Source organism: Hippopotamus amphibius, chromosome 3 (genome assembly GCF_030028045.1).
Source record: "Hippopotamus amphibius kiboko isolate mHipAmp2 chromosome 3, mHipAmp2.hap2, whole genome shotgun sequence".
Taxonomy (NCBI): Eukaryota; Metazoa; Chordata; class Mammalia; order Artiodactyla; family Hippopotamidae; genus Hippopotamus; species Hippopotamus amphibius.
Genome location: NC_080188.1, coordinates 111,635,247 through 111,650,972, shown reverse-complemented (window position 1 = coordinate 111,650,972; position 15,726 = coordinate 111,635,247). Strand labels below are relative to the sequence as shown.

Here is a 15,726-nt window from a genome sequence, read left to right as displayed (position 1 = left end):
AATTAAAACATTCTTATGACCACATCTTTCTGCCCTTTCTGTTCACCTCAGTTAGGACACTACAACTTTTAATGTATCCATTCATGTCACTATTCCTGTAATCCCTCTAATTAACCTTTATCTACTGTCACATCTTATTGAATTTGTATCCTACAGAGCTTAAACTCTGCCATTTGTCACTACAACTACTCTCTGCAACATCCAAGACTTTCTTGCCCTATTTCCTTCCAGATATACCAAAATCTGGGTATTTTTAAATGTACTTCTCTCTGAAGTTTTTCCTGAACTACCAATAACACTGTTTAGGCAAAAGTGAATTATTACAAACTTATCACATTCAAAATCAAGTAGTCACTTACTTGGCCTACTTTTCCCCAATCAGTGTCTTTCAGTGTGTATGTAGCTATTTCAAACCCTTGGAGTCCTTCATACTCCCTCATGCCACACCACTTATACTCAGTAGTTGCTCACAATTCCAAAATTAGACAGAGACTTAAGTAATAAAATGAAACTTTCTCAACTTCTTGTCACCGGTTGCACAAAACTACCAGCTTCCACATCTATTCCTTCCACTTTTGAGGGGGTGAGGTGGGTGGTGTTGTTCTCTTTTTATTATATAAACTTATATTTTGGTTCCCAAACTATCTTGTATTCCATATCTTCTTTCTCTACTAATTTATTCAATTATGCCCATCACTCTAAAAGCATGATATTTACAAAAAGCATTACCAGTGACCTCTGATTTCTATTCCTTTACATGTATCCATTAACCCCTATTAGTCTCTTTCCCCCTTCGGTAATAAACACCCTAGACATTCATTCACTTCATCTTTCACATTTGTATCACAACCTATGGTATTCTGAAATTTGTTCTCAGCATAATTACAATGAAATTACTCATTCCAAGTTCACCAACAAGCTCCTTCTTCCCAAAGGTAATGGAGACTTCTTTTATAACATCATTGACCATCAGCTTTCATCAGGAAAGCCATTGTTTGTTTTTTGTTTGTTTGTTTTGTTTTTTGATTTCCAAGTCACCAGAATCTCTGGTTTTCCCATCTTTCTGTACACTTTTACTCTCCTTGGTGGCTCTGCTTCCTGTGTTTATGCATTACATAAACTATTACCTTATAGTTCTTTCCTAAGTCAACTCATGTCATTTTCACATACTCTTGTTGGGAGCTCTCATCTAATGCTATGGGGACAGTTGTCACTTTCCATGCTTATGATGCAAAAGTCTAAATTTCCAGACCAGATTTCACCTTTGAACTCCAAGTATACATTCTAGAGATTCCCAGACAACATCATTTAGATATTCCCAAGGTAACTAAATTTAACATGTTCGAAAGAGAATTCCATAATTCAGAACCCACCCTACCTTATTCATATGCCTTGAAGAATATATTTCCTAACTCAGTGAATGGTGTCATCTTCCAACCAGTTATCCAGATAAGAACCCAAGAAAACATATTTCATATGTCCCTCAAACTTTCACTGATGTACAGTTGGTTATTGAACACACATTATTTTTTCAAATCTGTCTAATTCTAAATTAGATCTTTATCACAACTCTCTGGATTATTGTCTCTAACATTTGTCTTATCCATCCTTTCTGTGCACATTGCATTGAGTGTACTTTCTAACATGAAAATCTTAGCTTGTTATTTCCCATTGACCTTAGGATACAGTCTAGAAGGTTGACTAACTCAAACAAACCCTTCTTTGCAGACTAGCCTCACCTCTTGTGACATTTTTCAGGTAATCTCACGCTCCAGCCATTATGTGTACTATCAGTTTCTCAGATGTGATCACGGATTTTGTACACAGTTAAAGCAGATTACTCCTCCATTTATCTTCACACCTCTAGTTGGCTACTATCTTTCTACTTATCCTTCAGATTTCACATGAAATTTCCCTTCCTCCTAGATGTCTTTCATTACCTCTTAAGTGTTACATCTAACAGTTCATTCACCTGCTAATTTCTTTGCAACATAATCTAAATTTCAAATTCTTGAAGAACAAAGATAGTTATTTTCCATCCTCCCCATATCTAGAAGGATTTGGCAATTAGTAGAAGCTCCAAATATACTAATAGAGTAATGGAACAAATAAATAGAAGGTTTGTGTTACACCAAACCCTTTTTAACTACCTGGATTACCTTGATTTTTCCTCACTACATGCTGCCTTTGAGTAACCCACATCAAAACCAAAAAAGAGTTCAATATACCTTGTGGCAAACTCTGTGAATACCAACAAAGCTTAACATTACTTAAGTGTGGTGAGTATATTTGGTAATATTTGTTGGCCCCTTTAGAATATTTTCCTTGTATTACATCACTTTAAGCAATTTCTGAACAAAACAATGTAATGATGTCTCAAAAGCATGAACAATTACGTTATGGCTAATCTTTTGGGACTCAGTTTGCTTAACAAGCAAGGAACAATAGCTTGAAATTTCAGATCCTTATGCTGAACCTAAGTATAATAAAGGATTAATAACTAACAACAAAGATTATTTAAACACATGGGAAAACAACTCAGAAAATGTTTAACTGTTTTTTAATTTACTTTTTCTACTTTAGTATGAGCTTTACTAAATTTTGAATTTTAGTAAGTCACAAGACATAGTAAATCAAAGTGAATTAACTTTGCTCTTGGACTTTATGAGCCTGCCAAGTAAAGGTTTATCTTGCACCAAAGACCCAACCGTACATCTGAAACCCAATAATTTGTTGAGTTGTAAGAAAATGAGAATTAAAACATAAATTTATAAGCCTAGAGGTACATTTAGTTGAGTCTCAGAAAACTGTTGTTTGAAATTTCTGTTCGAAGAAAACAATAATTTAAAATTAACTTCATTTTGTTTCTTGAAGTCTGCTGGAAAGCACTTAAAGGCATGCAAATCACAGATAAATGAATATGTCTTTTCTTCAAACTCTAACAAACTCTGTTCATCCTCATTCCACACATGTATGTATAGAGTGATAAGTAGAAAGACATACAGATAGAAAATTCATAAACCATGCTTATAGAAAGAAGAAAGAAAGAAAGAAAGAAAGAAAGAAAGAAAGAAAGAAAGAAAGAAAGAAAGAAAGAAAGAAAAGAAAGAAAGAAGGAAGTAAAGAAAGAAAGAAAGAGAAAGAAAACCAGTTGTCTTATTAAATGTGGATATTTTATCCTAGGAACACTGTTCTGCCTTTTATAACACCATTCTGCCTCACAGGATAAAAACAACAGTTGCAGAGAATCTTAAACATATATTGTATAGAAGTCATCTTATCTGTTGGCATTTTTATTTCTAACTAATCTGTAATGATTATCTGTGTGGTTTTCCTTAGAGATTCAACAGAAATTCGAGAAAGTTTAAAAGACATCTATTAGTGTGCACAAAGCTATAGGTGTCTGAAAATATGTTTATCAATTGTTTAAGGAAAACATTTTAAACTTTTTCCTTCTGTTAAAACCATGAAATCCAACTTCAGGATTTCTTATTAAAGCTAATTGCACTTAAAAATTTTTTTTGCAATTCATTCTGTGATCACTGTTGTTTCAACTATTGCTGCATTAAAAAAAGCACCCCAAACTTTACTAGCCTGAAGCAATAATGATTTATTATCTCTCGTGATTCTGTGGGCTAAGGACAACCTCTCTCCACATGGTGGCAGCTGGGGCAGTAGGATGGCTGTCTGGTTCAAGATGACCTCAATCACATGGCTGATACTTGGTGATGCTGACAGCTAGGTAAGTGATGTTTCCACATGTCTAGTTTGGGCTTCCAACAACAGTCTGGTGGTTGGATTCAAACATTTAGCCTTTCCATGGAGAAAAAGGGGCTAGCCTTAGAATTTGTGCACTTGTAAGCATTTTATTGAACAAAGCAGGTCACAGGGCCTATAGCTCTGAGCTACTTGTTGGATATTTCAGAAGACTACCTGATTTGATTTAGTCTCAGAGAAAGAGTAGATTCTGCAAGTAATCCAATGATGTTGGAAATATCTGCATTGGAAAAGAAAGATGTTTGGGTGTCTGGAAAGCCTAAATCAGCATCATTGCACAGACCTTGGAGAAAAGCCAGACCTTGTGATGAGGAAATGGAATAGTTTTCTGTGTCCAAGGCACCCTAGTAGAAACTAAGTGCCAGATGGTGAGATAGCAAGTAAACACTGAGCATCTGCTGCCTACCATGGGCTGGGTATTACAGGTTTTATCAATTCAAATTTCAGTCCAGCACAATAGCAATCCCTCACATGAAGTGATTCATTGACCACCTGATTAAATGAGCTTATGATGGTAGTAATCGATTATATGAACAAGGGGTCCAGATTTTTATATTCCCTATCTGTGCTAGACAGACTCCTGTCAGTCCATGCTGTAGTTTAATGGGTTGGCATTTCCACCTTAGGAAGTTCCAAATAAGATTTGGGCCAAGTGCAAAGAAGGGCTTTTATGCTATGTAGGAAATAGAGGTGGCCCTGAAGGGTAGTGGTGAAAGCAATTTGTCTCAATGGTACAACGTGGTCTTCTACTTCAAATGGGGAAACTGTGGCCTGAAGATGATGGCCATGCACTGATTCATAGACAGTGATAAACAGTGTTGGACAGTTGGTTAGGGAAATGGGAGTAACGGCTCCAAGAATATGCAATTCAGAAGAAGAGAGCATTAGATGAAATTGACAAAGAGGCCCAAAGCATGCTGAGTAGTTAAATTTTTAACTACTAAGGAGTACCCACAGCCAAAGAGGTTTGCAACAATGAGGAAGATTGGAAAACCTATCATATGGGTAATAGGCACCCTCCCTTCTCTCTCAAAACCCCAGGGCTTATGCAATGACACCATGGACAGAGTCGGCACAGTCTCAGGAATGAAGACCATATATGTACCCAATAACACAGCTCCTTCTTACTAGTACCAATGTTGAAGGTCTAGTCTGTTAGGAGCAGAAGTCTCAAAGTCTTAAATATCACACCCCTCTTTTGAGACACAAGTCAGAAACTCATGATGCATCAATTACATCAGACCTCTTCATTATTGGAAGGGATAGCAGTTTGTCCACACTGAAATCAATAGGTTGAATAGGAATTTTTCTTCCCAAGCTGCAGTGTCCAAGGAAGTGTCAACTTTCCATACCTTAAAAGATGTCTTATTCATCAATATAGTAAACCATACAATATTGTCTCAGAAGAAGAAATACCCTGTACAGCAATGAAAGTTTGACATGGCCATGGCATATAGCAAATGGTCTTAACATGTATCTCTTCACCAAGAATCAGGTGGTTTGACAGGAATCAGGACTGGCATATTGACAGCTCAGCCAAGTCCCCAGCTAAGAAAGCGAACTCGCTGCATTGGGTCACTGCCCTCCCTGATACACTGTAGTTTATGAATGAATGGAAATATAGGTTACAGTGTCTCCAATAGCATGGGATCATGGATCTGGAAACAAAGAAGTGATAGTAGAATTGGCCCTTCTCATCATTGCACCCTGTGACCATATTTCTGATTTGATGCCTCCTATTCCGATAGAATTAGGCTTTCTGGATTGTAGGTTTGGGGTTAGAAAGGGCAAATAGTTCTACCAGGGTCTCTATTAGTGTTTTGAGAAACTGGAATCTGTGACTACTTCACATCAGCAAACTAGCAGGCAAAGAAGGAGTGAGACTGCTGGCTAAGGTAATCAACTCTGATTAACATAAGAAGTTAGGGGTGCCCATGCACAGTGGGGCCAGGAAAAAATGTATCTGCAATACAGGAATTCACAGGACATCTTTAGAATGTCCATGCCCAGTGACAATGTCACTGTCAATGGGAAACTGCAAAAACTATAAATTAACAAGGACAGGGCAATTGATTTCCCAGTAACCAGGCAGAATAAAGCTTATGTCACTACAGCCAGAAGTGAGCAGTGCAGTTAAAGTGCTGGCTGAATATAGGTTGCATAGTGCTTGAATGACCATGTTAAAATGTTCAGCCAAGATAGTTTGGCTGTTTCTTATAAAACTAAACACACTTTTACCATACAAATCAGCAATTTAACCAAAGGAGTTGAAAACTTATATGTATTAAAAAACATGCACAAGGATATGTATAGCAGCCTTATTCATAGTAGTTAAAATTTGGAAGCAACCAAGATGTCCTTCAGTAGGAGATGGGATAAATAAACTGTGGTACATCCAGACAATGGAATATTATTCAGAGCTAAAAAGAATGAGCTATCAAGCCATGAAAAGACACAGAGGAAACTTAAATGCATATTACTAATTGAAAGAAGCCAATCTGCAAAGGCTGCATACTGTATGATTCCAACTTTATGACATTCTGGAAAGTGAGAAACAAAGATAATAAGAAGGTCAGTGTTTGCCAGGAGAGGGGGCATTGGGGAAGAGATGAACAGACAGAGCATAGGATTTTTAGAGCAGTGATATACTTTGCATAATAGTACAATGATGGATTAAGTCGTTATACATTTGTCCAAACTCATAGGATATACAACACCAAGAGTGAGCCCTAAGGTAAGTTATGGCCATTGGGTGATATGATACACCAATGTAGATTCATCTATTACAACAAATGTGTGAGTGATGAATGATGTTGATAACTTAAGGTGATGCATGTGTGGCAGGAGAGGCTGTAAGAGAAATCTCTGTACCTCCCTCTTGATTTTGTTGTAAACCTAAAACTTCTCCAAAAAATAAAGTATTTTGAAAACTGTCCAGCCATATAAATAAGGATACTCTAAAGTGAAGAGTAAGGCATTTTTCAGGCATTTTTAAACCAAAACTCTTTACCGAACACCTTGTTAATTTTCCCTCCAATTCAACTATGGAAGAGAATCTTACCTGGTATTTATACTATTTGCATAGTTCATGTCTCTCAAGATAGCCTAAAATTTTCAATATCATAGTGAAATAAGATAAAGTTGTGATTTTAATGTGCTTTTTCTTCACCTCTATTGTTAAAGCATCTTAAGGTCAAAGAGAATGGAGGATTTTCATTTCATCTCTTTTTTTAAAATTCAACTGTTAAACAAACATTTATGAAATATCTGCTATATGTAAGTCAAAATAAGAAAATGCCTATTTTCAAGGAAATAGAGATCAGGAAACTGAGCCCCAGATGACAAGGCTCCTACACTTACTGGCACTGTAAGGTACAAGCCTTGATTTTGTATTTCCTAATTCCATAACCAGCATTTCTTTAGTAACAACACAATCATCATTGATGACTAGAGTGCCCATTCTCAACAATTTTTTTCAGAGCATTTTTTCCCTCCCAATTCCTCAAGCTATAGATCAATGGGTTTAGCATGGGAATCACCACTGTGTACAATATGGAGGCAAATTTGTCTTTATCTAGTGAGTGGCTTGACTTGGGCTGCAGGTACATAAAACTGAGGGTCCCATAGTACATAGTAATAGAAAACAGGTGGGAGGCATGGGTAGAAAAGGCTTTCTGTCTTCCTACAGCAGAATGGATCCTTAAAATGGCAAAGACAATGAATACATAGGATACAAGGACAGCGATAAGAGAACACAGGACATTGAACCCAGCAATGGTTAACAACATCAGCTCTTTGACTCGGGTGTCAGAGCAGGCCAGAGCAATCAAGGGGACATCATCGCAGTAGAACTGGTTGAGCACATTAGAGCCACAGAAGGACATACGGAATGTAGCCACTGTTTGTATGAGTCCCACTGTGGATCCATAAATATAAGAGCTCGTGACCATTCGGATGCAGCATTTCCTAGGCATGAGAACTGCATAGAGTAAAGGGTGGCAGATGGCCATGTACCGATCATAAGCCATAACAGACAGCATCAATAATTCCCAAACTGAAGATGTGATAAAGCAGCACACCTGAGTGGCACATGCGTAAAATGACACACTTTTAACTTCACGTAAAGAGTTCACAAGGGTGTTTGGAGTGATGGCGGAGCTACCGTAAAAATCCACAAAAGCCAGATGACAAAGGAAAAAATACATGGGTGTGTGAAGTTGAGGACTGATTAGTATTAGCACAATCAAACCAAGATTACCCAAGGCAGTAGCTAAATAAATCAATAGGAATACACAAAAGAGAATGCCTTCAAGCTCTGGATCATCTGTGAGGCCCAAGAGGATGAACTCAGTGACTACTGAATTATTGCCTTTTGCCATGAAATAAACAATTCTACACTAAACTCCTCCTGAGCACACACTCTGAATAATCTTGACTCTGTAAGAGATAATCAAACATGTGTGAGAAGGTAGCCTTGGCTTTCCAGGATGTTATGCTATAGTCAGTCAAAGTAGAATCCTGATAAGCACTCTGAATTGTGTGTGATTTACTTGTGGCTTTAGTGTAAAAATATTTGGTTCAGGCAGAAATCCCAAGATATGAAATCCACTAAAAAGCTGTAAAAGAAGAAAGAGTGCTTCAATTGAAATTTTATAATCATTACAATAGCAAAGTCTGTGTTGTATTTTCAAAGAAAAAAAGCATTCAGAATATGAGTGGCTCTGATAGCATGTATCAAAATGATTTCTTAAGTTGTAAGTGTATCTCAGAGAATTATCATTTTATCATTTCATAAGAATATTAAAATTACCAAAATACAGTATGGAAAATATAAGTCAAAATCAAAATACTAACAGTATGTATGTTTAGGCATCCAGTTTGGTATAATTTTAAATTTTTCTTCACTTTGCTTATCTCCATTTTCTGTTTTTTTTTTTTTTTTTTTTTCAATTCACACATAATGTTGATATTAAGGGAAACAGGATTGTGAAATTTTCTGGCTGTCTTTTGGCAAAATACACACGAGTGAACAATTCTCCAGATTGTAAAATATCTTTAAGTAATTAAGATATATCATGTTAGCTTCTATCTTCAAGTATCTAAATGATCCCAATTAAATAGCATTTGGGCAGCATTTAGAAGAACTAAATTTCACAGATGATTTCCATAAACAGTTGGATTCTCAATGCTTGAAAGCTAGCAAAATTGAATTTGTCCCCCTCCTTTCTTAAACAGAGCAGAGGATTAGTTACTTTGATTTTCCTTTATCACTATATTGTCTCAGGTTACTACACACGTGCCTTACAGGTGGTTGAGAAAGGAAAAACATCATAAAATATAAAGAGCTCCTACCAGCTTAAATTTGGATCAATATCTCCTTGAAAACTTTATCTTGGCTACTTCTTTATCTTTTCCCTCACCATCCCCATTTCTCAATCAAACATATTAGAACAGGTATCTGCCTCCAATTATATTTACAACTTAACAAAGTATAATCCACCTTCCTTTCCCATTAAGCCAAAAAATTATCTTCCCTTGTTTATTATCACCTTCCCTTTGCTCAAATCCAATAAAGGCTCTTTTTTTGGCACCTCTGTAGCACTGAACAGTATTGAATACAACTTTGGCTTCCAGAGCAAAGCAGTCTCTGAGTTTATTATTTGTCATTTTGATTCTCCACCTTGGAGGCTCTGCTCCTATTACGTTGCTTTAGATGACATGTTCTTCACGTTCTCTCCAAAGCTCCCCCAACCCCTCATCTTTACAACGTCATTTTCAGTGACCTTATCCAATCCTATGTCCTCAGTAGGCATCTATATGCTGATTATGCACAAATATATATTATTATTCCAGATTCCTTTTCTTGGCTCCAGCTTTAAACATCTAAAAACCTCTCAGAAATGACCATTTAGATATTCATCAAAAGTATTACACACTGAGAAAAGAACTTGATATCTCTGCACATTGGACCTAATACTCAAGACCTGGAATCTGTATTTTCTCTCTCAATGAACAGTGCCATTATCCATTCAGTTTTCCAAGTCAAGGAACAATTATCTTTTCCTTTCCTTTCTGGTCCTCATGCCAATGTTCAATTTCTCCCCCTACTCCTAACAATTTTATACCTTATGCAGTTTTCAAATCTGGTCATTTATATTCCTTCATTGATCCAAACACAATGGTTTTTTGTTTTGTTTTGTTTTGTTGTGTTGTGTTGTGCAACTGAAACTTAACTTTTATTCTTGCCTTAATTCTTTTCTATTTTTTGCTGTTCCTCACATTTCAGCTTATAAGAAGTTTTACAGAAACAAACTTTATTCTTTTTTCTCCTGATGAAATCCTTCAATGTCTTCATTGCCCTTTGGATAAATTCCAAGTTATTTCACATGATTAGCATAGCTCTTGAAAACCTAGTTTCTGCATCTCAAATCAGGCTTCTCTTGGAATATTCTTCATCTAGCCTCCATGTCACAGGTATTCCAAACTGCCATGACTATTCAATTATGAGACAGAATTTATGCATGCTTTATTCTCTGCCCAGGATACATTTTCTCTGTCATCATTTCCTTTGCCTGACTTTCCTTCTACTAAATTTTCTCTACTCTACTGAATGGCTTCCTCTTGGAGGATTTCATGACTTTTCAAGCCAGATTAAGCTCTCCTCATATATACTTTTTTGCCTCCACTGATTCCTTTATCATAACACTTACTACACTATATTCCAACCAATGGTTAATGTCTGTAACACATCCTAAGCTTGAAACTCTTATTTTCAAGCAATAATGTTTCTATTTTATTCCCTATTAAATCATTACCACTAATTGTACCTAATATATAGAAGATGGTCAATAATTATCTATTAAATGGTTAGGTAGATAAAAGTTATAATTAAAGTCCAAAGTCTTTAACACAAAAATAGATTGAGTACATTTTTCTACTACCTGATACCATTCAATATTAAATATGCAATCATTCAATTGAACAACAAACTCCTAAACAGTCCAGTGCACCTGAAAGGAATCTTTGCGAGGCCAGTAACATTTAAACTTACCTGGGTATTAATGAGACAACTTGGTATTTTGTGTATGTAGTCCCTCAGGGGGCTTTTTTTGTACCACATTTATTTTAACAAGTATTGAAAAACAATATAATTATATATTCAAGGACAGGCAATTATTTGATGTTTAATAATTGGAGACAAAACTTTTTCTCTTGAAATGGTAGATCACTTTTTCAGCTATGTTTAATTAAGGAATCTAGAGTAGAAGAATATTTTAATGATCTCTTTTGGGAAAACAATCCGATTAATTACTGTGTCTGCTTTGATTGTTTGTTATATTTGCTTTGAGATCCATCACATTTGTTTTACATTAAAATTATGAAATTATTTGAAATAAATGTTCCATACGGGCCTTATATTTAGTAGCATTGGGTAATTTAGTAGAAACCACTGGATAAAAGTGAATTTCCCAGTCAGTAACATCCAAACCTTCCTTCTGAGATTAGTGTCTCAAACTAATATTAAGATTGACATTTCGTTGCAACAGCAAAGATTAATTTAAAAAAAATGTTCATTTTTCCTCTTCAATCTCTAGGAGACAGAATTAATACAAATCATAGGTCAATTGACATTTCACAAAAATGGATGGACTTCTCCATCCAAAATTTGCTTTGGATGTCTAGATTGATGATACCACACATACAAGAGGAGAAGATAAGAGTCTTGTTCACATAATGGGGATTTCTAGGAATTCCCAAGCTAGTCTGAAAAATGGCTTAGAGGAGCTGGTAATGGTTGTGGGGCTTGGGGTTTTTACTCTGGTAAGTGGGTGTGGTTGTGTGAAGGTTCCTATGTGCAGGAGAAGGCTTGCATGGTTTGCATATTCTGCAAAGGATGGGACAGTGGGTTTCTTGCTCCAAATCTGGAGTAAAAGGAGAAGGAAGCGGTGGAACTGGAAAGCTGTAAGTAGTCAAACAGCAAAAGATGGAGTCAGACACTTCATTACACACCTCTTTTTCTCACAGCCTACCCACCCTGTGAGATCATAGAAGAATCTTGTATTTGCACATTTGAATACATTCTTTTCTGTCCCAAATAGGGAGAATCTTTCTTTGATTCTTGTGATATATGGTAAAATTACTTGTGTAATAAAGCAAAGGGAAGGAGTTAAGGAAGAGTGAGAAACAAAATTCTCTGAGGTGGGAGTGACTGAGGTTTGGACGAAGGCACCAAGAGGATGCAACCTTGTTGCTGCACCAGGTCTTCCGTGGGCATGTACAGCCAATGGACACCAGTGCCCAGACCTCTGAGGAGCATCCGGTACCTGGAGGCTGTGATGTGAGCCTGGGCAACAGCCTGACCATGTTCCAGCCCAGGGTCTGCCACCTTGTCAACTGGGGTCCCCCAGGCCATACCCAGGACACCCTGATCCACTAGTGGTCTCCTGTTGGAGGAGGGGATGGTGCCTAGGCTGAGCAGGGGAAACCCTCAGAGCCCTTGGCCAACAGCCAGCCCTGTGCATGACCAACGCCCCAAAGCTGCCCTGTCTGCAGAGCCAGGAGGCACCACCCAGCTTCAGGGAGATACGGGTGTCCCAGCAAGTCATAGCCACAGGATGGTTTTAAATGAAACATTCTGAACTCCCTGAGGAAAAATAAAACACAAAAAACCTTGCTATATATGTTATATTTTTGGTTCCTGAGCTGTTGCCAACAGCCTCGCTGTTTAGCCTGCCACTTGGAAGGCTGCACAGGGAGAGATTTGTGGCCACAAACGGTGGAAGCAAAGAGAGGTTGCTAATGAGTTTGTCTTAGAATTTCTCCCGGTGGGCAAAGGTGGAGTCCCTGCAATTCTAATACATATTGTTGAACCTGGGTTAATGCCTTAAGGCAAGTGGAAGGTCACTGCAAAAACCTCAGGAGAAAGTCATTTGCCTTTCTCAAATGCACCATGCTTTGGGGGTTTTTTCAGTGTCCTGGATCTGGAATCCTGAGGAGCATGGTTAAGTTTAATAAAGCAGATTGACCTCGCCCTGCTGCATGAAGTCTTGTTGACAGCTACCTTAACTAAATACTGCATTGGGAAACTTGAACATGTTTGGCACCAACCTCTCTCAAGTGGCTGTGAAATGGCGTATTCATGGGGACATTCTCCAAAAGCCAAAGCCGTGTAGAAATGAGGGGTGGGTGTAGCTGACAGATGACCCTCCAGGTTTCCCTTGTGTTTCTGAATGTCTTTTAGGCAGAGACACTTTGGTCTGGGATATTTTTTAAGGATATTTATATAGAAAACAGCTTTGGAAAACATAGTGTCTTTCTGTGAGAGGAAGAGAGTTTTGTTCACTGCCCAATTTCATAAAGATAATTTGCCCCTCCAGGGAAAATTTTCTTGAAGTATATTATGTAAGGCTCAGGCTCCTTGAGCTCAGGGTTTCTCAGATGTGACAAAGCCCAGCTTCTGTTTAGCACCAACCTGGGCTGCTCTGTGCCACCCCTTTGAACTTGGGGGGCAAGGGAAACAGACACAAATATGAAACTCATGAGCTTGCTTGGTTGTGAGTAATGAAGTCCTCTGTCACTGACTCTGCGGCCTGTGTCTTCTTCCCGAATTTATGAAACTGTAGCCAGCTAACTAGTTAGCTGGAAGTTGAATAAAATACCACACCCTTCACATTCTTTGATAGTTATGTAATTCCATTCAAAGGTGGACATAAAAGACAATGGAGAAGAGAAATCCTCTAAGGGAGCTTAATTTCAAGCAACATATTTGGATGTTGACTTTTCTTGAATGAGAGCTATCCAAAAGTAGGACTGTACAGTAATTCATGCATATTGGGTAGTAGTTTGGCTTGATGACCAGGGATTTGGAAGTAACAAATAAAAAACTTGGCACAAGCAGCTCTGGGGATTTGGTATGTGGAGCGTTTTCTCTGAATGTACAGCATGGGAGAGTGTGTCTATGCAGTGCTCACCTCAGGACATCCTCACCAGAGAAGCCTCTCAATAATCAGATAAGTGTGAACATAATGCTGGAGATGTGGTCGGTTTTTATACTCAGCCACCTCCGCCCTTATACAGTGTACTCCTGGATAAGGTCATCATGGAAGGATGGATGGTGGTCACTTGTGGCTCAATAACACAGACTTGTACTCTGTATCACTGATTACTATATATACACTGCTGGGTACCCGACCTGTCAATAGCAGAAAAAAACACCCTCTGTTCAATTTGACCATATTCCATGGAGGGACCAGCCAGCCGGGCCTCTGGTGGCAGATTTATTATATCAGCAACTTGCAATATTGGAGAAGCAGTAATTTGCCATTACTAGAATAGACACAATGTGGTTATAGATTTCCCTTTCCTGTTTGTTAAGCTTCTGCTAAAGCAAGCTACTTATGCGAATACTTTCTTAAATATTATTATAGCTCAAGCAACATTGCTTCTGAACAGGACATTTATTTTATAGAAAATGAAGTATAAAGTAATACACAAACATAAAATCTACTTGTCTTACCTGAAGTAGCTGATATGACAGACTTTTGCAATGGCCTGTTGAAGGCTGAATAAAAGTGGCAAAGGTATAATAATTTTAATAATGAAATTTTTCTCTTGGCCAGAATACATAGGTCTAAAAATCAGAAATCCTCTTTTACCCATTTACATTTGCCTCCTTTACCCATAACTCTGTGCTCTGCTGGTTATTGGTTTTTTATACAAAGGAAGATTGATCCAAATAGGGGAACAACAATGTTTCCATTTAACTTATGTATGGATTTCTTGTCAATAAATGGACTGTGTTGGCATGTCTGTTGTAAACTAAGAATTACTGTGGTTACCAAAAATGTCATCCCAAAGATGTCCACATCCTCATCCCAGGAACCTGAAAATTTGTTAGATTACATAACATGAGGAAGTTGGCAGATATAATTAAGATTATGGATTCTGAGTTGAGGACATTATGTTATATTATTTGAAATCCTCATAAGTGAGAAATGGTATTTCTCAGTGTTTTATATTTGAGTGACTGAGTGATACTCTCAATTAGATGACTTTCCCCCTCTCCCTTTACATACAGATTTGGCATTTTTGACACCTAAACATCTACAAGAAGAACATTATACATTTTTAGTAGAATGATAATTTTAATTATTTGGGATTGAATCAAACCACCAATGAGGTGAACGTTCATGGAGCTCATTGGATTAACTCTCATTTTAAAAGTAAGAAAACTGACTCTTTAATGAGGCCCAGAGAATTTAGATCCCATAAGTAGGCCATGGAGTCGAAAACAGACTTCTTGAATGTAGAAAAATAAATTTCTGAAAAAATGTTTTAAGCTATCAAAAATGTTTACAAAATGAGGGTTAAAGAAATTAAAAGAGAACTTCTCCATTCTTTAGTCAATGGCACTTAGGTTATTTCCATATATTGATTATTACAAATAATGCTGCAATGAACATAGGAGTGCAGATATCTTGTTGAAGTAATATTTTTGTTACCTTTGGATAAAAATCCAGAAGTAGAATAGCTAGGTTATATATCAGTTCTATATACAATGGAATATTTATTACTCAGCCATTAAAAAAAAAGATGAAATCTTGCCATTCGCAACTCCATGGATGTACCTGGAGGGTATTATGCTAGGTGAAATAAGTCAGAGAAAATAAGACAAATACCATATGCCTCCACTCATATGTGGAACCTAGCCAACAAAAAAACAAACAAAAAGCAAAATAAATGAACAAGCCAAAGAAAAACACACACACAGATACAGCAAAGAGAGTAGTGGTTACCAGAAAGAAAAGAAGGGAGGGAGAAATGGGTAAAGGGGGCAAACTCTATGGTGATGGATGGAAACTAAACTTTTGGTGGCAAGTATGCTGTGATGTATACAGAGGTTGAAATATAATGTTGTACACCTGAAACTTGTATAATGTTATAAATTAA

The 15,726-nt window shown here is 37.2% G+C and overlaps 1 protein-coding gene across 1 annotated transcript; it reads right to left on the bottom strand.

The window, feature by feature from the left end:
- Positions 1–7,214: 7,214 nt before the first annotated feature.
- LOC130848675 (olfactory receptor 5AL1-like) lies at positions 7,215–8,156 on the bottom strand. The gene has a single exon (XM_057727094.1). The coding sequence runs from the start codon at positions 8,154–8,156 to the stop codon at positions 7,215–7,217; it is 942 nt and encodes a 313-aa protein (XP_057583077.1).
- Positions 8,157–15,726: the final 7,570 nt, after the last annotated feature.

Bases quoted from the DNA above. Each gene is read 5' to 3' on its own strand.
- LOC130848675 (XM_057727094.1), bottom strand. From the start codon at position 8,156: ATGGCAAAAGGCAATAATTCAGTAGTCACTGAGTTCATCCTCTTGGGC.